Source organism: Betta splendens, chromosome 13, assembly GCF_900634795.4.
Source record: "Betta splendens chromosome 13, fBetSpl5.4, whole genome shotgun sequence".
Taxonomy (NCBI): Eukaryota; Metazoa; Chordata; class Actinopteri; order Anabantiformes; family Osphronemidae; genus Betta; species Betta splendens.
In genome coordinates, this window is record NC_040893.2 from 3902814 (window position 1) to 3929678 (window position 26865).

Consider the following 26865-nt stretch of genomic DNA (forward strand, 5'->3'; position numbering starts at 1 on the left):
ACCTCTGAAACCCCTGCCTCTGCTTCCTCAGCAGAAGGCATGTCCTAGGGATTGAGGAAATTCTCCAAAATACTCCTTTCACCGTCCAATGACATCCTCAGTTGAGGTCAACAGCTGCCCACCTCCACTGAAAGTAGAGATGGTGGAGAACTGCTTCCCCTTCCTGAGGTGTCGGAACAGTTTGCCAGAATCTTGGAAACCGAACAGTAGTCTTCTTCCATGGCCTCCCTGAAATTTACTATTGAACATAACTATTGCAACAACACATCATCAGTAGGGTAAAACTAACCTGTCTCATGACGGTTTAATCCCCGCTCACGTTCCCTATTAGTGGTTGAACAGCACAGGCTGCAGCCCACTTGGCCCGTCGGTACCCATCAGCTGCCACAGGAGTCCCACAAGTCATCCAGACCCAATAGGACTCCTTCTTCAACTTGCCGGCCTGTTCTGTCCTGTTGCCATGTGCACTGATAGACACCCTTGTGTTATTTGTGGCCAGACTGTGCCTAGCACAGAAGTCCAATAACAAAATACCACTCAGGTTCAGATCAGGGAGGCTATTTCTCCAAATCACGCCCCTCCAGGTGTCACTGTCATTGCCCACGTGGGCGTTGAAGAGAGTCCAGCCTCTCGAGGAGTTGGATTCCAGAGCCCAGGCTTTGTGTGGAGGTGTCAGAAAGACTCAAGTAAATAAGTCAGAAAGACTTACAAGTCAGAAAGACTCAAATAGGCAACTTGACTCTTAAATAGTTTTATGTTCGATGGACTAAGGAACTACACTTTATTTCCACTTTACTGATTTTGAGACCATTTTCTTAGACTGGCCTGTGCAAAAGTGAATATTTTATATTTTTTATTATATTTGATGCTGAGCTATACCTGAACTAACTTTTTAATAGTCTGAACATAATGAGCTGCATGAAGCGACGTTTGATAAAGCTATAACAAATTTTGTAGATCCTCAAAGAACCACTGGTAAAGCTTGCTAAATATCTTGCCTTTCTATTACATTTTACCCAATGACAGCTCATCATGTTGTTCTTCTTTGAACAAGAAATGCTTTTTTTGCAGGTGGAAATAAGAGTAGTGTTTAAACACAGTTTCTCTTTTGAAATTGTTTAAAGCAACAAACACCTGTCAGTTGTGTGTTTGCCCAGTTATGGTCATACAAAACAAAATAGTAGGTAAATTCTATCAAATGGAAGCTAATATTAAACTCAGTCTGATAATCATCTTTTGATCTTAAATTGAAAAATAAACCTTTCTATTAGCCTTGCTATTCCCCTTTCTCGTTGGAACTGTCCATTCCAATATCATCATTTTAATAATTTAAAAATCACTAATTCCTTAGTAGTTTTATTAATTTGCTAAACAAAACAAGGAATTTAAATGGCAAGATTTTGTCTATATTCTACTCCTGGTTAAACATTTGTTGCAATGCTTATTTTAACTGTCAAATTTGTTTTTATTATTTTGTATGAAATTCTCCAACATATAACATACAACATATTATATCATTTAAACTCAGTTACATTTTTTTAAAAATGTGTATGGTTTAAAAACCAGTTGGTGCTAGATTTTAGATAAACCTTGCACATTGATGGAATCCTGACCTAATGTGTAATCTGTGAATTTGTAAAACAATGCCCAAGACTAGGCATGTGCTTTTTTGTTAAAGATTAACAGATAAGCTATTGTAACATCAGCATATTATCTTCATCCTTGCAGTGATTTCCTCGTGCCCGACTACTTGAGCCAGGTACAGGAAGAGGAGGAGGCACTGGGAGTTCAGTATGGGCTAGTGGAATCCCAACATCACCCTGTGTACCCCATCAGCACCTCCACCACCACTGCCACCCTATCCTCTTCCTCTGTCCAAATGTCTGTCATCTCCCAAGTGTCATCCTCCACCCAGAATTTTGAAAGTTCCTCCGGTTTCCTTTCAACCGAGTCCCTGGATCCCCTGGAAACTCCAGCTTCTCTCAAGATGGATTCTGTTGAAACAGCAACTATAACAGAGGAGGTCAAGTTGGAGAATGGTGTACGAGACAGTTCACCAGAGGTGTCTGAAGAGGAGCAGCAGCAACAAAATGCCCAGGACAGGGATCTGGCTTCTATCACCATATAATGATTCAAGGATTCTGTCTGCCCATGGCGTCTTATTGTGCAGTTATGTCATATGGAAATATCTGTTGGAACATGATGTCAATTATTGGTGTTAGCATTGCACAGTGGATGACAGCCACTAACCAGAAGAGGAACCACCACCCATAACCCCCTCGTTATTTTCTTTACCATTCTGTAAAAATGAAATCCCAGGTCGTAGGAACACCTATATCACTAAACTTTAGATCACACTTACAGTACCGTTCAAAAGTTCGGGGTCTCTTAGAAACCTCTTTTTTTTACAGAAAGGCAACAATTCAGAAATACACTGTTTACATCACTAATGTGGTAAATGTCATATTCTTTGCTGCAATATTTACTTGTTTAGGTGTATAGAGACCCATTTCCAGCAACTGTCACTGCAGTGTAGTAATGGTCCAATGTGTCTGCTCACTGCGTCAGAAGGCCCAGATTACCTCAACGAATTAACATCCAGAATGCCAAAGGCCTGCAATACTGTAATTGCTGCAAATGGAGGATTCTTTGACAAGAGCAAAGTTTGAGTATTAAAGAAAATTATTATTTCAAACACAAATCATTATTTTTAACATTTTCAATGAGACTATATTTTCCATTCATTTTACCACTCATGCTGGTAAATAAAAGTGACTTTTAATGAAAAAACACAAAATTTTCTGGGTAACCCCAAACTTTTGAACGGTAGTGTACACTCCAACCAGATACCAAGATATCAAGAAATCACTTAGAGACTATGTTGCCTTGAGTACGTCCATTGCACGCAATACAGATACACTACCAGTGTTTGTACAGTAGACATACCACCTCTTTCTTTTATCTATCTACTATTATCAAAATTCTAACTGAAGAAACAAAAACTTTGAATAAAGAAAATAGTTTTTAATTATTTAAAACATACCTTATATGTTGGATAACATATTTGGTTTAATGCTTGACATTCTCTTCATAAGGTAGTCACCTGAAATGGTTTTGACTCCACAGGTGCCTTTTCAGGGTTAGTTTGTAAATTTCTTTTGCCTTAATAGGGTCACAAAAAAAGGAAAACCATTTAAATGAGAAGACTTGTCCAAATGTTTGACTAGTAGTGTACATTTACCTAAGATTCCATTCCAATCCAGCAAAAATATCATTTATATTTTTCTCTTTTTTTGCACATCAATCCCAAATGTTGGAAATGGCAGACCATAAAACCTGTGTTCAGTACATGCCTTAACGTAAATTTCAGATTATTAATCATCACTTGAAAGACATGTGAAGTGTTTTTAAGAGTAATACTAGGGAGGCCTATTTTCCCATATGGCATAAATACAGCATAAGTTACTTTCTGTTTTTGCCAAATTGAGCTCTGTAAAATCCAGCCATTGCCCTGCTATTGGAAAGTGCCTAAAAGTTCCAATTAGGAGACATACAGTTTGGTAAAAAAAAAAAAAAAAAAAGTGGTCTTGATTTTCCAAAACTGTGACAAATCATGACTCTAAACTAAGCTATCTAAAAGAAATCTCTTATTCCGTTTGTACTAATAATGCTCATTTGTGTGGGCAGAGACTGTGTTATTCCTTCAGTGCCATTGCTATAGGCAAACTATTAAATGTCAATATTATCTATATTGAAATAGCTTATACTGTAGTTTTACTATTTGAATGCTGTGTATGTTGGGTGTAGTTAAGTAAAGTGTGCATATGTGCATTCTTTTTTAACCTCAACACAGTATGTTTGAATTTTTTTGGTTTAAAACTTAAAATTATTTTAGGAATATCCCCCTAAGATGCAAAGTATAGAGTTTTCTACTGTTAATCTATCTCTAATTAATCACTAATGTTAGATACAATGTAGGAATTTTGAAAAAGAAAAATCGAATTCAAATTATTCTCTATCTACAGGGAATAACCCATTAAGTCCCTTTAAGACATTAAGCAAATGCCAGAGATTCTCCATTATTAAGCTTGGTGTCATTAGCACGGAAAACAGAATATGTTTTTTTGGTTTTCGTGTGGTCTTACTAAGGCATGCTTGCAGAGTTTGAGGAATAGAGGATCTGCAGCAGTTCAATGGATTTGTCATTTGCTGCCCTTTTTAGTTAAAATAAGATGGACATAAATGGAAAATAAATCCTCTTCATAGTGGCTGATGAGCACAGAATGTTGATTTTGTGGCTTATATTGCATCTATTAACCTAAAGTTTGGGATTTATTCAATTGAATGAATGACATTAAAGCGTTAATGGTAGAAAGTGCTGTCTTCTCTTTTATTTTGATCTGTCTATTGTGAGCCATAGATTTTTTTAATTTGTGACCATTTTCAAATCTACTTTTATATTACTAACTTTATATTATGAGTATTGTTACAGTTGTTGCATTTACAGTATAACAATGAGTCTGGTCTGTTTTAATTTTGATTATTAGAGAAGGTATTGAGGAAAGGGTGAAAGTAGTAATTTAAATCAGAGTTGACATAAGATACCAACAAAATGTTGTTGAAAGTTCAAATTGATATTTCACATTTTTATATAAAACTGAGTGAGTGCACTATTATTTAGTGTTGAATGATGAATAAGAACCCTTCTGTATTTGGGGAAGGAAGTATTCTCCCCCTAAATGACTAAAATTGAGGTCTGCTCTCGGAGAATCAAGAGCAGACTGATAACCAACAGATAATGTTGGTTATCTGTGATGACCAGTGTTCAGTTAGGCTACATATTATAATGTGGTAACCTTTCTCCAGAATGCATGAATGCAAGTAATATAATATCTGAATCATTTTAAATATTTTGTGGCAAGAGATTATCCTTCACTTTAGACCGATGAAAGTTTGGCAGCTTATTATTTTTTTATTTTGACCTTTGCATCAAGTCCTGTTACATGTCAATGTGTTTGTAAATCTGTACTTAGACATTGTTGTACATGTAAGATAATGAAGCTTGTAGTGATAATGAGTTGAATGGTATCCACTGTAACTGGGTTTCTTGTTCTTGGTCCCCTAAACGTTGTAGTACTAGTCCACAAAATCATCAAAGCACGACAGTGTAAATTTAGACGTGAAAATTGCTTTGTTAAGGGTATTGAGATAACACTGTTTCTGATCATAGAGATTTGCTTAGAGTTGTGTTAACTGTTTTAACAATAGAGTGTTATGCTGTGCCATCACATCAGTCACTTTTTGCACCATTTGCCCTTTTTACCATGGTACCAATCAAGCTTTTTCTTAAAGGACCTAATTTTTTCAGTTTCATTGAAAGTTTTCTGTGGCAATCAATAATTGGTTTGTACTATTTAGCTAAGGGGTCCTGCTCTTTTCCCTCTAGAATACTGTTAAATGTTATTCACCTCAGAGACTAGCTTTAGTAGATGGACCTATTAACTCTAATTGCACAATATCAAAATTATAAAACCTGTCTATTTTCCCGTTGTAAGTCATTCTTCTCATCTTGTGTTCAGCATCTGTATTCAAAGTAAAACAATTTTTTAATGAAATGCTGCTGTTGTTGAAACGTGAAGTGCCCAAAATACAGTATTTTTGTGAACAAATGGTGTGCAATAAATGGACAAGTGTTGTTTTAAAATCTTTTAATTTTGTCTTTGGAATAATGTATTCTATAAAAAACTGAATGTATCATTTATATTGTATTTAAATGTGACTTAAACAAGTAAGGACCACGTGATTTGCGAAACAGGCTTTGGTATCTAAATGACTGGTTCTGTTGAGTATGCTTCTGTCGTTCTGTTTGTACAGATGCATGTTCCTATTGTTCTGTGAAGTAGAGAGCATGTCATGAGTTGGCCAAGTTTGATGCCCCTTCATTCTGCATAGCTTTGATCTGTTCAGCATGCCCTTTTGTTTTGTTCACTACACATTTTTAAATGTTTTTAAGATACCTTCATTATATACAGGACATTGACTTTTCAATGTACACTTGGTGTTGTAAATGTTTCTCCTGTCTTTATATTTCATTTAAAAGCAGAAAAATATTAGAAAAATAAACTGATAACCCTTCATAATGACATATATATTTTTAGTGACTTTTGTACTATAGTTGCTGTTTCATGGCATTTCTAAATATACTTGTTAAATGTGAATAGATCAACTTCGTCTGGGAATATGGGGCCTTGGTAGTTTTGTGACTGTCCTCAGTTTGTATACATATTGTAAATATACAGTATATACACTCATACTATGTTGCATATTCTTTATACTGTAGGCTACTTGAGTACAACCTGCTTTCAGACAGATGTTGTATTTTGTGTCTTTGATACTCTATTTAAAATGTAGCTTAGGAAAAAAACTGTATAAAACATCCCAGCTCACAAAGAAATCTGTACACTGTGTAGGGGGAACTGGTGTTTTTGCTGTTGAGTGTTTTAACTGAATCATATTCCACAGTTGCCTGTTTAAAAATTGACAAGACCACTCTGTATTTTAGAGTTCATGGTTGTTCTGAATCTTTGCTAGTGTTCTGGCTTTTCAGTCCTGTTGTTATTATTAAAAAAAGTCATTTTTGCAAAAGTAAAGTGTAAATAAAAAACAAAAATCATTAGACTAAAACATGTCTAAATGTTTTTTCCTCTTTAATTTTCTATTCATGGTCAAGTTCCTGTTGTCCTTTTTGTCTTGTTATCTATGGTCTTTCCATTAACAGTTAATCAGACCCAAATTTTCACCAACAGCGCACCAGATTTGTGTATCATGTCATGTAGAACTCTCTCTATTCTGAGAGAGACTGGGAACGCTCAGGTCACAGGCTCAAATCGTGTATGAGAGGGGTTGGGCGTAAAAACTTGCGAAAAACCAACCTTGCAAATTATTCCTTGTGTTGACCCATGACGGGATAAAGCCAAAAGGAGGTACCTTTACCTTACATTTGCTTGCTTCCAAATGCAACTTATAAACTCAAAAGCCAAAAATGTGTTTGCAGATACATTTATGACTTGTTTATATTTTGGGTCAAACACAAATCAAAGCAATCCTTGGACCTGGGTAATGTTGCTAGACATTAATGTCACTGACATCTTTAGTGTTTGCAAATGTATGCAAGCATTTAATATTTATTTGTTTTCTTATGATTATTATGATTATTATTATTGATACACAAAACAAGCAATCACACACTTACAGTAGCTGTTATCAGCATTCAGAGATTTTGTTGTGCATCTGAATAAAGAAAAGCTACACTATGTCTACCTGACAGACATAGTTAGTGTTTAGTGTTGGTTCCTCCGGGTCTGGTATGTGTGTTGTATAGCTACATGTCATGTTGCTGGTATGGCCTGCTCTGCTCTCCTTCTTTTACTCCAGTCATGTCTGTTAGTTAGGTTAACCTTACACAACTATTGTAAACCCAACAAATCCCACATATAGCAAACCTTTAATTGTATTTATTACAATTTGACAGCAATGTGGACGAAGCCTCCAGCAGAACCAGGCTAAATGTGGGCAGCCATCTGCCTTGACTGGATTCAGTGACGGGATAGAAAGAGACAAAAGCACAGAAACAACAACAAGCTAAAGCATTTACATAGGAAAATGCACAGGATGACTTGGCTGAAGAGTTTCCTCTAGATGTAAGGAACTCCTTAGTCATTTTCACGTGTTTATTTTATTAAACACAGACTTGAGAGCTGCAACAGTCTCAAAACGCTAAACCTAAAGCAAATGAGAATATTTTAATACAAAATCATGCATCAATCATTGCAATTTCAATTTTAACACATTGTAGTGGCTCACAGCAGTTAGTATCGCCCATATGGGAAAACAAACCGTTCTTGTGTTTGTAGTCTTATAGTTGAATTTAGGATTCGAAAAATTGTATAACTTTGGTGAAATTAATTTAGCATCTTGTTCATTTATGTTTGTAATGTGTTCTTTTTGTTCTTTTTTGAGTGGTACACCGTGAGTGAGACGATTGTGTGTGGGAGTGACCATCAACGAGCAGTGATTTGTTGGGTGTGTGAAAAACAAATGTGGCTTGCTTTCTACAAAGGGAGCTCATCAAGAGGTGCAATTGTCCTCAGTTGCTTTGTCTGCACATTTTAATTTGATAGTTTAATTTAATAATAATTTAATAGATATATGCAGGATTTAGCTGAAACTTCAGTCAATTGTCCTTGCCTGCAAGAAAAACTCTAAAGTTGTTTCATTGTTTGTTGCTATAGTCTGGAAAGTCTTCCTCCATAGTTTTTTATAAAATAAAAATTTGTTGATGATTTTTTTTACTCTGAGCAAAAGGACAAAGCTGAAGAGCATTTTGCGATTAAAAAAACAATTGAAATAAAAAACATTGTAATTAAGCATAAATATTAATCTCTTATGTCAACATGAAAAGCCTAATCAAAAAGCTGTTAATTATTAAGGGTCACTCCTATTAACACCACGTTTTGTTATGGTGCATTACCCACAATGCATTGTGCTATAAATTTGCATATATTGTTGAATGCTGTAATGTTGACTTAATTCCTTAAAAACACCCCCATAACTATTTGACAGACCAGGTAGTTTAAAAAAGCTTAATGTCTACACCTACTCTTATGGAGAATCGACAATGCAATGAACTCATCAATAATTACATAAAGCTGCTGTTAGCATTAGGAGTTTGACTTGTAAGTCAAAGTGCTACTGAGATCAATCCTTTATCTGCTGCAGCTGCGCTGTTGTCATGGAACAGGTACGAACCTCCACTGATCAGCACAAAGAGCTGGAGTAAGGCTGATTTCCACCCCAGCTTAACAGACTTGTTACTCCAAAACCATAGAGGTTATTGTTGGAAAAATACTGCATTTAATCATTGAAACATATTTTGCTGAAGCCTTGTTAGCTGTGCTATAGCCTTGAAGTTTTCTCCCTTCTGCTCTGCAAGAAATAGGGAGTACCAGTGTGTAGCATCCTTATCTGATGTGCCCAATGCTTGCTTTGTGCAGAGAATATTTCCTACGTGTGACTATGCACCTCCCAGAATGCAATACATATTATGAGCTGAATCCTTGTCTTCTCTTCAGTGAGAGGAAGTTGCCTTTGCTGTAAACTGCTCACTCCTTGCAAGTAAAATCCTGAAGAAGGTCTTAACTGATTGTGTCTGCTTTATTTAAGATTTACGAAGGGAACTAACAATTTCCCTAACATAATTGGGGGCTCGTCCGGGATCCCAAGATCCTCGCTTTGCCGGGACATCGAGTCGGCGACTGAAGTCTGTGCACAGCCAGGTTTGGAACCTGCAGAAAATCCTGGGAGGTGAATTCCTGCCCAGGTCAGACGTCGGCTGGTGGTCCGACGAGGCGAGGTGACGGGATCCTGAACCAGGGCCAGGACACAGATCAGGCGAGTATGAAAAGAGTAAATCCTAAGGTATCTTAAATTCCGTGAGTGGCTCACGAGGTAAAAGAAGACTGGGTCTTCAGAAAGTTCCGTGACGAGGTCACGAGGTAAAATAGGACCGGGTCCTCATAAGAATTCCGTGAGTGGCTCACGAGGTAAAAGAAGACTGGGTCTTCAGAAGAGTTCCGTGACAAGGTCACGAGGTAAAAGAGGACGGGGTCCTCGTAAAATAGATTAATGATAGTTTGTCTGATTGAAGCAGCGGCAGAGTGGAAACCTGACGGTGTCAACGTAAACTCTGTGATCAGCTGGAGTAAATCAGACTATATAAATAAGTGTTATTGTTTGTCGGTCTCTAAGTGAATTTTAACTTCTTAGAGGAAGACTCAGAGACCTTTTGTGTTGTGTGTCTGATTGAGATCAAAATTGAGAGGTTGGTTTGCTCAGACAGCTGTGTCCGCAGGAAACTAGTTCCTGTAGAAGCTTGGCACAGTCGATGATCTCTGTGAACGCTGTGACTGATCGTTGATCTCAATCCTCGTAGTGAAGCAAATTAAAGAACACTAAGGGTGAAAACCTTGAAGGTGATTCCAAATACATGTCTAAAAGACATTCTCAGTCGACTATAATAATATATACATAACTTACCATAGTGGAAAAAGAAATTTGGATTTGATGGAAATTTAAAAAAGTAGAATTGTGTAAAAAATTTGATGGATAAAATAACTGTGATAACTGAAAAAGTTAAAAGAACAAGATGGGGAATATAATAAAGGGACCAGTTAAAAATTCATGCTATATGCACAACAAAATTTTGAATTAAAAATAAACACTAAAGGGGTGTATAAGTATGGAACAAATTAAGTGAAGACATAAAAAATATTAATGAAAATGCACTAGCACTAATGGAAATGATAGAAATATTATAGAAACTATATAATAGATATAATTTAATAATTGTTTTATATCAATATAAAAAATAGCCTATAATACAATAATAATATAATTGATTGTGTTCTGTAGTGTGCTACCCCCACACTACAGAACACAAGCAGCAGGAATAATTGCACTGACAGAGACATGCAGACTCAGGTCAGATAGTTACCATCTATACTGATAGCAGATACGCACAATGAACTATTCATATATTTACCAGTCAGTGGGAAAATAGAGGCATGATGACATCAACGGGACAGACTATAATGAAGGTGATTTAATGAAAAATTTGTTAAAAGCGGTACAACTACCAGCAAAAATAGCCATTTGATGCACTGCACTCTCAAAAGTGAAAAAAAAAAATAAAAATAAATAAATAAATGGACTCAAAGGACAAACTGCTGAAAAGTTATTACGATGTTTGACAAGGGGAACCTGTCCTACCAACATCCCTCTATAAAGGAGCAGCAATATTGAGACGCGGGCCTTGCCATGTCTCAACGGGGGGGATGGTATGGATAAAAAACAAACTACTATACTGCTTATGCATTTACAAATTATTCTAAAAAAATGTTGTTCCCGATGCATCACTTGCTCTAAATATAACCCCTAAACGAATTATTTGACAAACAAGAAGAACATTCCCTATAGCAGAGTATCCATTTCATTATTTGCATATTGGATTTTTGTGAATTAACTAGGTGTCAATGTAAAAAGTATCGTTTGACAATTATTAACCTTTTTTCCAAATGGGTAAAGGTGTTCCCCACAACTACTAATGATTCACCAGCTGTAGAAAAAACTCTAGTAAAAGATATAATACGATTTGGGTTACCAGATCGAATTTATAGTGAAAACGGACAACACAGATTTTTCCTACCTGCTGCTATCAGACTATATAACCAGAACCGTTAACTTCCTATTGCTACATTAACTCACCTACTGCATCAGTGATTTATGTAATAATCTCCTCTATGCACCATTTGTGCAAATCAGAACAATATTTAAATTTAACAACCCTTCCAATGCCTTCCATATGTCAAAGGTGTTAAAACATCACAAGAAATGTTTTTCTGAAAATGCTTTTCAAGATGTGCCTTGCCCACAGGAGGGACCACTGCAGGTTGGTGACTGGGTGTTCACCAGAGTCATAAAGCGCAAGAACTGGACCTCACCCCGGTGGGAAGGCCCGTATAGAGTGACGCTGACAACACCTACAGCCTGCAAAGTCGAAGGCATCTCCCGGTGGATACACAACACACACTGTAAAAGACAACAGGTACAGGCAACCAAGTAGTATTGTCCGTGAGAAAAAACCCAACCGAGGGAGAGGAAAAGTCTGCCTACAAAGGGGGTCAGCAGCATTTAGAGCACTGGTCGTCTCAACGGCAGTGAAGAAACCAGCGGTACCTTCTCTCACTTAGGGGACATTCTCATAAGGAGATACTATGAGGGGACACTGTCCAGCCACGGGAGTTGTACTAACTGCCCTTGTACTGTTGATTGATGCTAGGCCACTCCCAAACCTCAGTGAGGATGAGGAGAAACCTCCTGACCAGTATCACACTAACACGTGGTATTGTTAAATGAAGACAGAGCACTCTTAACTTTACTGGTTCAGTGTGTCTCTTATTATGACGGTCCTGATTTCATGGGGACTCTCCCACAGTCTGATATCAATTATGTTTGTGGGCACACAATCTATGTGCATCTTCCACCCAATTGGGTAGGACGCTGTGCCCCTGTTTATGTTTCAGATGGCTCCTACGTGATAACACCATAGCAGACGACTTCCAAGGGACGGCTACGGAAGCGAGAGCTTGATCTGAAGGAAAGTGATCGGATCTGGGGATCAGACGTCCCCATGGACAAGAAGCTCTGGACTACAGGCCAGAAAGTGGCACTATCCCAATTTCCAAGGTTGGGGGTAGGAACAAACATGCTAAGAGCTGAAACCATAAATTACTGAATGACTCAACAGGCACTCCGTGACCTACAGCACATATCCAATGTGCAGGCGGCTGACGTAATGAAGGACAAATCCTGGTTGGTTTAGGTCTGGCACATGGACTGACATTATGATGAAGATTTTTGGACCGATTCTACTGATTCTTTTGGTTCTGATGCTGATAGTGTTGTGCGTAATTCCCTGTTTGAGGGCCATGATCATCAGGCTGGTGAATCAAGGCCTTCTCAGGGTGTGCACAGTCATGCACTCTCAACAAATACACTATACAACTTTAAAGCTTGATAACTGTAAAGTGAACCTCCACGATGTCGACGGAAATGGACGCTAAGCTGTAAATATTGTGCTTCTGTGCTTTTGACCCTACCTCCGATGTTCTAACATTTATTCCATGTTTTATGATGACTGCACTCAAAATCAAAAGACGTTGTGCTGTTCTGATGTATGCATGATTGTTTAATGAATGTTTCAATGTTAAACAGGAGGAAAATGTTGAAAAAATACTGCATTTAATCATTGAAACATATTTTGCTGAAGCCTTGTTAGCTGTGCTATAGCCTTGAAGTTTTCTCCCTTCTGCTCTGCAAGAAATAGGGAGTACCAGTGTGTAGCATCCTTATCTGATGTGCCCAATGCTTGCTTTGTGCAGAGAATATTTCCTACGTACTGTGTGACTATGCACCTCCCAGAATGCAATACATATTATGAGCTGAATCCTTGTCTTCTCTTCAGTGAGAGGAAGTTGCCTTTGCTGTAAACTGCTCACTCCTTGCAAGTAAAATCCTGAAGAAGGTCTCAACCGATTGTGTCTGCTTTATTTAAGATTTACGGAGGGAACTAACAATTTCCCTAACAGTTATCACAAAAATAACTTCACTTTATGAATCCCAAGGCTTCAATGAGCACCTGGTGTGCGTTTTATGCTTCAGGATTGAAAATTGTGGCCACAGTCGTGATTTAAAAATGCCTGTCCCTCTGTGATTTTACCCAGAAGTCCATTTCCATTGGAGTGAATGGTAGGATTTCTGGAACTTTCTGTGCTTTGAGGCAGATCCAGACTAAAGTACAGTTTTGATGGCTTAGCCAGGCACATCATTGGTAAGAAGACAAGTATGACTACAAACGAGTGAAGAAAATACATTGATAGAGTGAAAACTGATATATATATATATAGATATATATATGATATAGATATCAAAAAGCTAAACAAGACATTAATAGTTGAAGATTGTTTTGTAGTTTAAATGGTGTCTGTAGCTTAAAGTGTGTTGAAGTAGTTAAAGCTGAAAGTAGACACAGCCGAAGAGCATTTGAAATCCTTCTTCCATTCATTTCAATGGGGGAAAAAAAGTTGAAAAAAGCTTAATAACTTAAAAAACATATGAATGAGAAAAGTAATAGCGCACACTGTTCCTTAAAAGGCTGAACATTTTGATACTGCGATGGTTTCTGTAGCTCAAAGGATGCGGGAGGAGGTAGCTGCGGAAAAACGCACGGAAGAACAAATTTAATAATAACTACATAAAGCATTCCATAAGAAAATGCACAGTGAATGCTTCCAAGCTGAATGTATTCCTGAAGAATTACTGAAAGTAGCTGAAACATTTAAAACAGATGAAAATAGCTCAAACATGTAAAGCATAGTTGAATGTATCTAAGGAGAAATAGGAATTGATTAAACAGTGCTGAAAATTTACAGAAGAAGCTAAGGTAGTTGAATTTCAAATGGAGGAAACTTGAAAAAGATTTCCTGAAATTAGAGAACTGCTTAAAATTGTCAGGTTTTCAGTTTTATTTTTTAAACGTCTTAGTTGTCATGTTTTTGGTTCCAGTTTGCCATGTCACGCTCAGAGCCCAGTCCAGCCTTGTCACGCTCAGGTTCCAGTCCAGCCTTGTCACGCTCAGGTTCCAGCTTAGCCTTGTCACGCTCAGGTTCCAGCTGAGCCTTGTAACGCTCAGGTTCCAGCTCAGCCTTGTCACGCTCAGGTCCCAGCTCAGCCATGTCGCGCTCAGGCTTCAGCCCAGTCATGTCGCGCTCAGGCTTCAGCCCAGTCATGTCGCGGACGCTGTTCTAGTTCCTGTTCCTGCCGCCTGCCGCGGGGGTCGCGCTGCCTCTGGCGTCGTCGGCCACCTCGGCGGTCCTGCCTCTGGAGGTGTCCTCTGCGCCCTGTCCTGCGGTGGCGCGGGGTCTGCCGCCACCGCCCGCCTCGACCCCTCAGCCTCCTGGAGCATCAACCGCCTGGAGGAAGCCGTTGTTCCCTGTGGGGTTCTGGCGGAAGCTGGACTCGGCGCCGGCCTCCCAGAGCCCGTTTTTCGCCCCTGGGTACCCTGTGTGCCGTTCCCATTCAGCGGCTCCGGAGTCGGGCCGCTCTCCCCGTCACCACCCTCCTTGGGAGGGAGTTTCTGGGTCCCATGGAGTCCTTTGGGATGAACTCTGTTGAACTCTCTGCTTCTGTTTTATGTGGACTCATAATGAACCCTTGTGTTGATCCTCCTCCGGTCCTCCCTCCGCCCACCCTGCTTGTGTGCCCGGGCGGGGAGGGATTCGGTCCCTCCTCCTGAGACCACCCTCCGCCTGCCTTGGTTGGGGGGGGGGCCTCTGTGGGCGCCGTGGTAGACGCCCTAGGGGGAGGGGTACTGTCAGGTTTTGGTCTTGTTTTCAGTTTTATTTTTGAAAGGTCTTAGTTGTCATGTTTTTGGTTCCAGTTTCATTTCCTGTTTTATGTTGAAGGACTTCCGGTTTCTGTTCATCGTGTTAGTTTCCGCTTTACTCCCAGTCCTCATTACACACACCTGTCTCAGATCAGTAATCAGCCACCCGGATTTAAGCACCAGTAGTCACCACAGTTATCCGCCAGATCGTTGTTAGTGAATCCATGTCTGCGCGTTCCGCTCATCTCGTCATCGACCCTGTTCCGTACCATCTGTCTGCTGCCTTGGCGCTGTGCATTTGGGTCCTCTCTCTGCTGTTCCATGACAAAAATCAAGGAAGTGTGTAAAGGTTTGCTTAATTTGTTGAAATATAGCCAAATGTATCAAAATGGCTAAATATTGTAATTAAATAGTTTTAATTTCAAGAGCTGAATGAGTAGCTCAACGTTTTGGAAATATTTAATACGTCTGAAATTTGCTTCAGAACAAGTATTTGAATTTAAATTGATAGAAGTTAAAGCTCTAAAGGAAGTGTGTGCAGATAATTGCTAAACAGTAAAATAGTTTCATTAAAGGTGCCTGCACATGCAAAATTCACTTTTTGGACATTCTGGTACGTTTATTTGACTCCCTGGGTCATATTAAGACACTCCTGGTGTGTTAGAAGTACGCCCCCTACTTATTTCACATTTTTGAGAGTTTATCCAATCCGGTTCAAGAACCATCGTTTCAAATTTGGCGGCCTCGATACGTCTGCATTTGCGCTGACCAATCACAGAACCAGCTTCGCCCCCCCAGACAAACCTGGACCCCTAAATATACCTGAAACATTTCAGTTCAGTCCCTCCAGTCACAGACAAAAGAAGTCACTCACTGCGCAGTCTACCATAGGAGGTGGCGCTAATTTACCTTTAAGTTGGTTGCCACCCGCCATTTTAAAGACAAAAGAAGAAGTCACTCATGTTGAAGAAGCGCCCACTTGCTGCTTCCCCAAATGTAAGTACATGCTTGATACTTATTTGATGTATGTACTCCAGAGGTTTCTCTGTTTATAATGTAGCTTCCCTCCTGTGTAGGGAATGTTAATTGCTAGAACCGTTGAATCTAACAGCTACAGCGACAGAGAGAGATTCACTCAGCTCACATTGTAGCTGCTAGCGCGATAGTAGCGCAGCGTTAGTGGCTAGCGTTAGCGGCTAGCGCTAGTAAGTTGTGAGAGTCAGCTGTGTTTCTAATTACTACCGAGCCTGTTGTGTGTATGTTGTAGCCCGAATAGACCCGTGAATTTGGGTTATGGCAGGTTCTATCTAAGTCTAACATGTGTGTTGTTGCTTACCTAGTCAGCTACTTTAGCTGTAAACGTGACGTATTTTTTTATACAGGCTGACGCATGCCAGCTACCGAAACGCGAGGAGGTTGCTTCCTCAAACTGACACGCGGCTACCTTGTAGAAGAGTGCTCACCTCAGGAGCAAAGGTATGTACATTTAACAGCCGTATAATCTTTTTTGGCCAATATGCAGTTTTATTTGACAGAGATTTTGCATTTCACATTTCAGTAGTTGTGGCATTCATAATCTGATCTATATTATTGCCTATGTATTTACTCTGTATGTAGTTGGTCACCTTTTTTTGATATTTTAGTCTGTTGACGGGTAATTTGTAACTCTAGTGTTATGGTGCAGATTATGTGGAAAATGTGATGGAGACCATCTTCAATAAAGTCCTGCTGGACTCAGGTTGTTCTATGGAGGACCTTGTAAACATCCCTGTCCCACCGGACCTCTGAGCAGAGTTTGAGCAACTTGACAGAAAGGAGGTCATTAATGTCATGCTAAGATTTAACAAACCAGTACTATAAAATAAGTTGAAAACGTGTTTGCTCCACACACCATTAAAGGGCCCATATCATGCAAAATCCACTTTTTAGACATTTTGGAGCGTCCCTATGACTCTATGGGTCACATATACACACACTGAGCACGGTAGAAATGCATTTCCTGCTTTTTTCACATTTTGAAAACGTAAATTTTCTCATCCAATGGAGAGAGATATCTACTGTTCTGAGACCGTTCCCCAGGTTTCGTCATACTGGTTGAAAGTTCTCCTTGCAAATCCTGAACCACCACCCCCACAATGATCCCGAACCAAAACTGGACTTCCGCCATTTCCCCCCTCTCACTCACCGTGAACAGACCAGCACGGCAGCGCCCAAGTCCTCCCATAGAAATAGTTCGGTTCTTAGGTGTTCTAACCAACACCAAAGTCTATTCACTTTACCAAGGGATCAACAAGTGAGGATTTGTGGGTCACTTTTATTTTTAACGGACCGGTGCCAGAAACAGTGCCTCAGCATTTATACGTATGTGCATTTCAAACGAGGGTGCGTACAATGCTGGATTTGTTTCACGGCTCCTGTTGGAAAAAAAAAGGACCTATTCCTAAAGTCCGTCATCCACTCACTGCAGTAAGTACATGCTTGATATTTATAATGTTTTAAAATGTTAGTTTGTTCGTTTAAATGTAGTAACCTATGTGTGGGGCAAGTTACTAGCTAGCTATGCTAACGGCTACAGCCAGTCGAGCCTTTGTCCCCTTCAAATGTGCTCATGTGGGCTCCTGCAGCCACACACCTGTGTGGAGAAAAGCTAATGACTAACGGCATCGAGCGGCTACGGGCAGGGAGCGGTGGGTCTAGCGTCTGTCCTTTTTCTGTAATCTCATACACCTGCGGGGAACAGCTGATCTTTATCGCCCTTCCAGCGGTGACAGACAGGAAGCGGTGGATCTAGCTCGCTGTAGTAAATTTGTGCTTGATACTTGTGATATCTAAATATGTTAGTTGGGTCTGTTTAAAATGCAGTAACCCACATGTGAGACAAGCTAATCGCTAGCGTCGCTAACGGCTACAGTGAGTCAACCGAGCCTTTGTCCCTTTCAAATGTGCTAATCTGAGTTGGTGCAACCACACACCTGTGTGGGGAACAGCTAATAGCGATGGGCCTTCGATCGGCGACAGGCAGGAAACGGTGGATCGAGCTTTTGTCCTGTTGACGTGCTGCCGCTCCTGTTTGTGTTGCGTTAGCCATTAGCATGTCTTTAGGCCTTTGCACTTTAGAGCTACAGCTGGTCGATCGCTACAAAAAGAACCTGCAGATGAACGCGGTTATGTTTATTACCCCGTCCTGTGTCACAGGCTAAATCAACTTGTGATTTTGGGTTATGTCATTGTTCTATCAAATTCTAACATGATTAGTTGGAATGATTACTGTGTTGTGTTTCAAGCTTAGTTGCTAATTAGTCACATCTCTACAATACCTGCTGCTTATCTGGTCAGTTACCGATAGCTTGTACCATAGCCATTATATTTGTAGGACCAATACAATTTACAGTAAATGTAACAGTCTTTTCTATACTGTAGGAGGGCAAATCCCAGTTGCCCACATGCAAGGAGGCTGTCAAACAGAGAAATCACTGCAGACTGTTGGTACACAGACATCTGCTGCCCAGCTCAGGAGTGAAGGTATGTAAGTTTGTATGTACCAACAGTAAGATAGGTAATAGAAGATTTTAATTGGTATATACTGTTTAGATTTTATATTTGAATTGTAACAACTGTTTATCTGTTGTTTTAGCACAGACAGGCCTGTCCTCTTGTTTGGTTTAATTTTTTGTCTGGTATTGTGTGTTCTTACATTAGAGAAGGTTTTGACCTACATAATAATGAACATTTCACTAATCTACAATTCTGATTGCAGTACCCTTTGTTTTGATGAGGTGATGGTGAGGACAGCCACAGCTTCCATCTGGTAGAGGACTGCTTCCGCTCAGTCTTCCAAATAGTGATGAGAACAAGGATCACCACATCTCCCTGTTTACCCTACTTTCATGCATTTCGTCTGCAGGGCCCTGCAAAAGCTTCTGACCTCAAACCCCCAGACCTCTTAATTAACTCAGTAACCTATACATTGCACATTGGAGTGTGAAGGTAACAGTTTGTTCTAGCTTTGGAGTAGTGGTGTATTTTTTTGGTTTACAATAAAGTTGGCTTTAACTATTATGTATTTCACTGAACTCTGTTTCTGAAGGGAAAACACTTTTATTTAGGAAATCATAGTATTGAAATTACATGTTTTTCTCTTTCTAATTATGGTAAGCCATAAATAAAACTCATATAAATTATAAAGTTAAAAAAATTCTTAATGGGTGTTGCACTCACAAATTTTTACTCAAATGGTAAAGGAGTTATTCTACAGGTGGTCTACATCAATCATACTATGAGTGTTTTAGTGTTTTATCCATCAGGAAACTGCCTTCATCTACAACCCAAGCATGAAGAGATGGCAACTCAAATTCTTCACCCCAGGAATCCTCAGCACCAGCTCACTAGCCTCTGTAGACTAGATACCTGTAACAACTTTAGATACAGAGACATATTACTGTCAAATTTATCAATGACAAAACATAATTAAAAACAGTAAAAATACATTAGGTCAATATATAATTTGAACCGATGCTTTTTGTTCCCAGGAAGGTCATGCAGTGATTGCTCTAAATATTAATGCACATTTTTTAAATAAAATTATGTCAGAGCAGCAGCACAAGTAAGACAAAAACAGTGAAATGTGTAAATGTAAAATGTATTTATATTATTTCAGCTATGCTCTCAAACTTATTTTTGTATAATGTAAGCTAAAGTAGTGTTATCTATTAACGAGAGTTTTCCAGGTAAGTCGTGTTGTGAATATTGAAGCTGCACACGCCATTTAGCATACGCATTAGCAACCGCTTGTCACTTTGCATAAATCAATTAAATTGAAGTAAATGCGACATTACCAATGAGACACATCTTGCATCAGCCGAAATGTGGTGACTTCAACAGCCTCCTCTTCAGCTTCAGGGTCAGATTCGGGATCGTAGACGTATGGTTCCACTACGCTACGAACCAGCTGACTAATGTCGTGCAGTCCTGTAGTGGGTCTTCTTCTTCTGTGGAGGATTGCGGTGGATTGCGTTCTCAATGTCGCACTACTGCCACCTATTGTATCGTAACCGTGCGGTGGCTCGTATCCATGGAGCCAATTTAAAAAAAAAAACAAAAAGTATGCGCTTCCGCACAGAGGTGTGATGAGCAGCTTCGCTTGCGACACGCCCAGAAAACACAGCGTTTGCTGATGGAGAGTGAAAACCACACATTGACAGGGGCAGTGTGGACGATCTAAAGGGTTTTATGGGATGAAAATTTACAGACCTTACTGAGACATCAAAGTCTAATATTTTTTAGAATGAAAAGCATGATATGACTCCTTTAAAACTGATCTAACTACTGTACCTCTATTTATTGTTTAGATCTGTAAAGGTTGTGAGATACATAGGAAATACTGGTCATTTCATTAATCTGCTATTCTTTATACCTTCTAGAGTGGTGTCAAGGAAAACAGCTGCATCCTCCATCTGTACAGCAGCTGCAGTGCTTCCGATGTCTTCCAACACGTGAAGACAAAACAGATCTTCACATCTCCCCAGCCAACTGCTTACGACTGTACCTGTTCCACTCCAGAAGCAATGCTTTCAACATAACTATGAATCCTACCCGTTCATTTTGTGGTCTGCAAATTGAACTTGGATGTAACTTATCCAGCATTATAGTGCTGGTGCATTGGTTAAAAATAAAGTTGGCTTTGACTATTGCTGTTTCACTGAACTATTTTTGTATGTATATACCTAATGAGGGAAAACAGACAAATGTTTTATAATATTTCAGCTTTTATTGAGGTATTGCCAAAAAAACCAATAATTTAGGTGTTTCACAGGTGGTCTAAGTCCAACATAGGTGCCTTGTCCCTCAGGAAACACTGCCCTGATCCAGACCAGGGAAGGTGGGATGACTTGGACTCTTTGCTCTAGAAGTCCCCAGCACCAGCTGACAAGACTTCTAGGCTAGAAACCTGCAACAACTTGAGATACACACAGACATAGTACTGAAAAAAACAATAACTACATTTCTTTTAGTTATATATTAGCACTTGATATATCATATCAACCATACTAAAAGCAATTAAAAATATATTAGGTCAATATGTATTTAGAAACAAAACTATGTTTATAAACCCGAGTTCCCAGGTACATTATGATTAATCTGTAAATAGTAAAATGCTCTGAAGTTTTTTATGAATTTCTGAGATACTGATTTATTCCATGCATGTGTAATTGTCTGATATACTGTATATTAAATGTGTTCTGTTATGAATACACATTCAATCATACTGGCTCCAGTCCTGGATCATCAACCATACATGACAGTAGGTTTGGCAACTAGTATAGGCGTCTTGAGGTAAGATTTATCGAAATTTTAATTTATTAATAAAAGTAATAAACACATGCAATATCTTGACAGCATAGTTGCTGTCACACCATGCCTCTGTAGGCATTCACTGTTCCTACATTGGCACTTAATTACAGACAAATACGGCAAAATATAAGCTGCAGCTGAAGATCCCATTATAAAAAAAATATTTTCACAGCAGCAAAACGAGATATAAAAAAAACATGTAAAAATGAGTTTATATTCGTTTATCAAGCTATGCTCCCAAACAAGCTGTAGTCGTGTTATAAATATTCTGTTGTATTAATTCAGGCTGCTAATTTGCAACCATTAGTATTAGCGTTAGCAGCTAATCAAGTTGCGTATTATATAAATCAATAAATTAAATTAAACGTGAATCTGCCAGTTAGACGTACCTTGCGCCAGTCGAAGTGTAACCACGTCAACAGCCTCCCATTCGACTTCAGAGTCAGATTTTGGATCAAACATAAGGTTGAACTTCACTACGAGAACGAGTCAGCCAGTGTCGCTGTTACAATGGATTCAGTGACCGTGACGTTTGATTCCCACGGCTATGCGCTTCCTCAAAGAGGTGTGGTGATCAGTTTGGCTTCCGACACACTCCGAAAATAGAGCGTTGTGGACGAGAGCTTAAAACACACATTTTCAGACGGGCCGTGTGGGCAATCTACAGCGCTTTTTGGCATGAAAAGTTAGACACCTTACTGAGACATCAAAGTCCAATTCTTTAGCAATGTGGAGCATGAAAAAAGCGTGCGCATGGACCTTTAACTAGTCATAATAAACTAGTCAAATGCGCAAAAGCGATATTTAGGCTAAAGAATTTAGATTGGTGCTTTTATTTTGAAAGTAGTAGTAGTAGTAGTAGTAGTAGTAGTAGTAGTAAAGCAGAAATATTGCTATCTTTAGCTAAAAATCAGGATTGGGGCTTTTATTTTGAAAGGATGTGGAGAAGCTGTGTGTGCTTAATAGCTAAACTGTAAAACAGTCACATTAACCAGTCACGATTACCCATCTAATAGCATAAATAGTCCTGTTAAAGCTAAAAATTTGGATTGGTACTTTTATTTTGAAAGAATATTGAAAAGGCCTGTGCAGGTGTTTGCTAAACAGTATATTAGTCTAAATAACTAGTCATAATAAACCTGTTCAAAGCAGAACTATTGTTATCTTTAGCGAAAGATCAGGATTAGGGCTTTTATTTTGAAAGGATGTGAAGCTGTGTGTGCTTAATAGCTAAAATATAAAATACTCTCATTAACTAGTCTCAATTATCCATTCAAAAGCATAAATAGTCCTATTAAAGCTAAAAGTTGGATTGGTGCTTTTCTTTTGAAAGATTCAGAGGAAGTGTCTGATTAATTACTAAACAATCAAACAGTGTAATGAAGTAATCAGTAATATGCATAGAGCTGAGTAAAAACTGTGTCTGTAGTGAGGAGTTAAAGACAGAAGTTCTATCTTTAAAAAGCGTTCCCTCGCACTTTAGCTGTGACATAACGCACTCTAGCTCACGCAATACACACTAATGGAAAAGCTGAGAAATAAACTACTTGAAAGCAGAAATATTGCTATATTATATCTAATTAACTATTTGTAATCAATCAGTTGAAACATTACTTAAACGAGCTAATGAGTTGAATGTATAGCTGATTAGATCTGCAAAACAAAAGGTGCAAGCCAAGGACTGAAGCCATTGAACCACAGTATATACTGTAGTTGAAAGAGGACTCACTGTAGCTGAAGATGAAGAGGTGTGTGTGTGTGTGTGTGTGTGTGTGTGTGTGTGTGTGTGTGTGTGTGTGTGTGTGTGTGTGTGTGTGTGTGAGAATATAACATATTTATTGGTTCAAACAACGACTTGAGAGTTGCAACAGTCCCAAAACGGTGGACCTAAAGCAAATGAGAATGTTTTATTACAAAATCATGCCTCAATCATTGCAATTTCAATTTTAACACATTGTAGTGGCTCACAGCAGTAAGTACCGCCCTGAGCCGCTAAGGCTTATGGGTAAAACAACCGTTCTTGTGTTTGTAGTCTTATAGTTAGAGTTAGGATTCAAAAAACTGTATAATTTTGGTGAAATTATTTAGCATCTTGTTCACTTATAATTGTAATGTGTTCCTTTTGTCTCACTCACGGTGTGGTACACCCTGAGTGAGACGATGTGTGTGGGAGTGACTATCAACGAGCAGTGATTTGTTGGTTGTGTGAAAAGTAAATGGTATTTGCTTTCTACAAAGCGAGTAGAGGTGCTGGTAGAGATGGCGAAATCGAAGCCTCATGAATCACTGAGCAACTATGACACAGTTGGGCTGAAATCGACACATTGCTCGACACCATCACGACACAGTCAGAACAGCGACATCTGCTGGTTGTGCGTGAGAACTGCTTGAGCAGACTGACCATCAAACCCTCTCTGATACGTGGTTGTTCAGGATCACAGTCCATGTTTTATTGTCAAATAAAACTTAATTAATCAAAGGTGTGTAATTGTGTTTCTCTCTGGATAATAATGTATAAGTAGCCTTGATGTGGCAAATATGTTTGATGTCCGATGTTATTAGAGCTGTATTTGTTCTTCTGCAACTTTGCTTTATTAATACATTGAGGAGACATGTTTGTCCGTTAGTTTAATCAAAGACCTTTATTTCATTTTATTTTTCCACAGAACATGACTTTAATCACATTCTCACCACCTCTCCAGCTTTAGAGAGGAGCCGTTTGCACGGCACTGATGTCTGACTAATAAAGATATCATATTGGAATTGCGACTTGTCAAAATGTAGTTTTAGTCTTTAATTACATTTTGAATTTGTCATAAATACATTACAGATGTCTGTAATGTGAAACTTGTCTATCTAGATCATCTATCATCTTATAGATCATCTGCGGACCGCTTGCCACTATGAAGCTCTGACATATTAAAACAACAGTTCAAACCGCACATAAGCCGCTCGGCAGTCACGTGACGTATCGACACCTCTCGCTCTCCTTGGTCACGTGATTCGGAACGCGATCGAGATTTTGCTTGACGACACTTCCGCTTCAAAAGATCGACGCTGAGTCGAGTGGGAGGTCTCGAGTTGGACATCTCTAGGTGCTGGTATTTTGTCTCTTATTCAGCATTTTGGCACTGTTGCAAATTTCAAGCGTTTGTTTAAGAAAATAAACATGATAAGATTGTTTATTTCATGCTCTATGCATTACTAATGAGTTCATTGCACTCCTGATTCTCCATGAGAGCAGGTGTAGACATTAAGCTTTTTTAAACTACCTGGTCTTTCTAATAGTTGAAGGGATGTTTTTAAGGAATTGATTCACATTACAGCATTCAACAATATATGCAAATTTATAGCACAATGCATTGTGGGTGATGCACCATGACAGAACGTGGTGTTAATAGGAGTGACGCTTGCAATGAATATTGAACAATTTTTGGATTAGGCTCTTCATGTTGACTTAAGAGAATGATCTTTATGTTTAATTACAATACTTATTTAGTTTAAATTGTTTTTTAATCACAGAATGCTCTTCAGCTTTGTTCTTTTGCCTACGGTAGAAAAATCATTTTTGCTTTTTTTTTGTATTTAACTACACACATTTGGTTAACACTTTTAGACTACTGCAACATTAAACAAATAAAATTAAATCCTTTGTGTTTTGGAGTTAAATCATCCATGTCTCAGTTGCTCAGTGCAAACAAATCAACAGAGAATAATTGCACTTCTTGGTGAGCTCCCTTTGTAGAAAGCAAGACACATTTGTTTTTAACACATCCAACAAATCACTGCTCGTTGATCGTCACTCCCACACACAATCCCCTCACTCAGGTGACTCCAAAGGTATACAATTTTTTGAATCCTAACTTTAACTATAAGACTACAAACACAAGAACGGCCTTAGCGGCTCATGGCGTGACTAACTGGTGTGAGCCACTACGATGTGTTAAAATTGAAATTGCAATGATTGATGCATGATTTTGTATTAAAATGTTCTCATTTGCTTTAGGTTTAGCGTTTTGAGACTGTTGCAACCCTCATGTCTTTGTTTAATAAAATAAACACGTGAAAATCACTAAGGAGTTCTTTCCATCTGGAGGAAACTCTTCAGCCAAGTCATCTTGCAGCTGTTATGTCCAGTACCTCAATGGTTTAAGTTCTTGACTCTGGAGTGGGAGATCCAGGTTCAATTCGTGTTTGAGGTATGTTTATGCAATCAAATTATCGTATAAATACTTGTATTTCCCAGATAAAGTGAGTTATATCATTAATGTATCACTATGTTAGTAATCTATATCAGAAATAAAGAACTTTTAGAAAGTTTTAGTTTTTAGAGTAAGATCTATACAGCCACTCTAAGCAGTGATTTAAGCAGCTGGTTTGGCCCAGTGGCAAGAAAGATATGTTTTTTTTTTAATTTTCAGCTATTTCTAGCAATTCTTCGGCAATACATTCAGCATGAAAGTATTCACTGTGCATTTTAGTTCTACTTCTTATTTCGCGCCATTTTTCGGTCGGTTTCATCATCTCATTGCTTGATCGTAGAAACGTTGTTCAATGTTCTAAACGTGCGTCATCTTTAGGAGATGGGGGCTCTTACTTTTCACGTTTTCAGCCTTTCAACTTTTATTGTTCAACTTTTTTCATGTTTTTTTTATACTGGTCGTCTAAGGGAATCATCGTTCAACTTTTTGTCAACTTGGCTCTGTTCATCAGCGTCTGTCATCGTCATACTTTGGAGTAGAAACGTCATTTCAACTTCAAAAGCATCTATCATCTTTTAACTTTATCTGTTTAAATCAGCGTCCCCGCATCTTCTATAGTTTTCAATTTGTGAGCGTTAAAATACAGGGTGTTTTTTGTTAAATTTCATTTTTTTACTTTAAAAAACTTACTTTTAGTGTGTACTGCATTCTATCAACGTAATTTTTTTTACTAAATCGTAGTCATACTTGTCTTCATTCTAATGATGTCTCTGGCTAAGCCATCAGACCTACACTTTAGTCGCTGTCGCCCTCAAAGCTCAGAGATCAAAAATTTTCCTCATTGACTCTAATGATAAGTTTTGGCAGATGTTTGGTAGGAACGCAAGGAGACACATTTTGAAATTGCGACTGTGGCCACAGTCTTTGCTCCTCAAACCTAAAATTTATACTAGCTATTCATTAAAGCCTTGGGATTTATAAAGTGAAGTTTATTTTTGTGATAACTACTATAGTTTAGTCGGAACAAGCCTGTTTATAAGCGGTGAATCCAAACTTTTACAGAGCAGGGTGAGCCTGATTTTTCCTGCCTTTCATCTCCATGACAACGGGACAGCTGCAGTAGATGAGGGACTGATCTTAGAAACAGTTTGATTGACAGGTCAAACTCCTGATGCCCAGTGTCCACAGCAGTCCCATGCTTCTTATTGATTAGTGAATTACGCTACAGTTACGTAATTACTGACACATGCTTCCTCTAAATCTTTACAAAATAAAAGCTCCAATTCAATTTAATAGCACCATTTTTGCCTT

The 26865-nt window shown here is 38.7% G+C and overlaps 1 protein-coding gene and 1 long non-coding RNA gene across 8 annotated transcripts in view; both read left to right on the forward strand.

The window, feature by feature from the left end:
- zbtb44 (zinc finger and BTB domain containing 44) overlaps positions 1 to 13144 on the forward strand; it is a 29331-nt gene extending 16187 nt beyond the window's left edge. For 3 of the 7 annotated variants that reach the window (XM_055513747.1, XM_055513750.1, XM_041073423.2), the window contains exons 6-7: positions 1729 to 9546; positions 9643 to 13144. In XM_055513747.1, the coding sequence (XP_055369722.1) occupies positions 1729 to 2128 (400 nt within the window). In that variant the 3' untranslated portion in view covers positions 2129 to 9546; positions 9643 to 13144. Of the gene's footprint in view, positions 1 to 1728; positions 9555 to 9628 lie in introns of those variants that run through there. The other 4 variants (XM_055513749.1, XM_055513748.1, XM_029172484.3 and 1 more) reach the window with 4 other exon arrangements.
- A 1356-nt stretch (positions 13145 to 14500) lies between these two features.
- On the forward strand, positions 14501 to 18752 carry LOC129604973 (uncharacterized). The gene is made up of 4 exons (XR_008696385.1): positions 14501 to 15997; positions 16384 to 16477; positions 16686 to 17467; positions 18422 to 18752. It is a non-coding gene; the product is annotated as an uncharacterized LOC129604973 (long non-coding RNA).
- The last annotated feature ends 8113 nt before the right edge of the window (positions 18753 to 26865 follow it).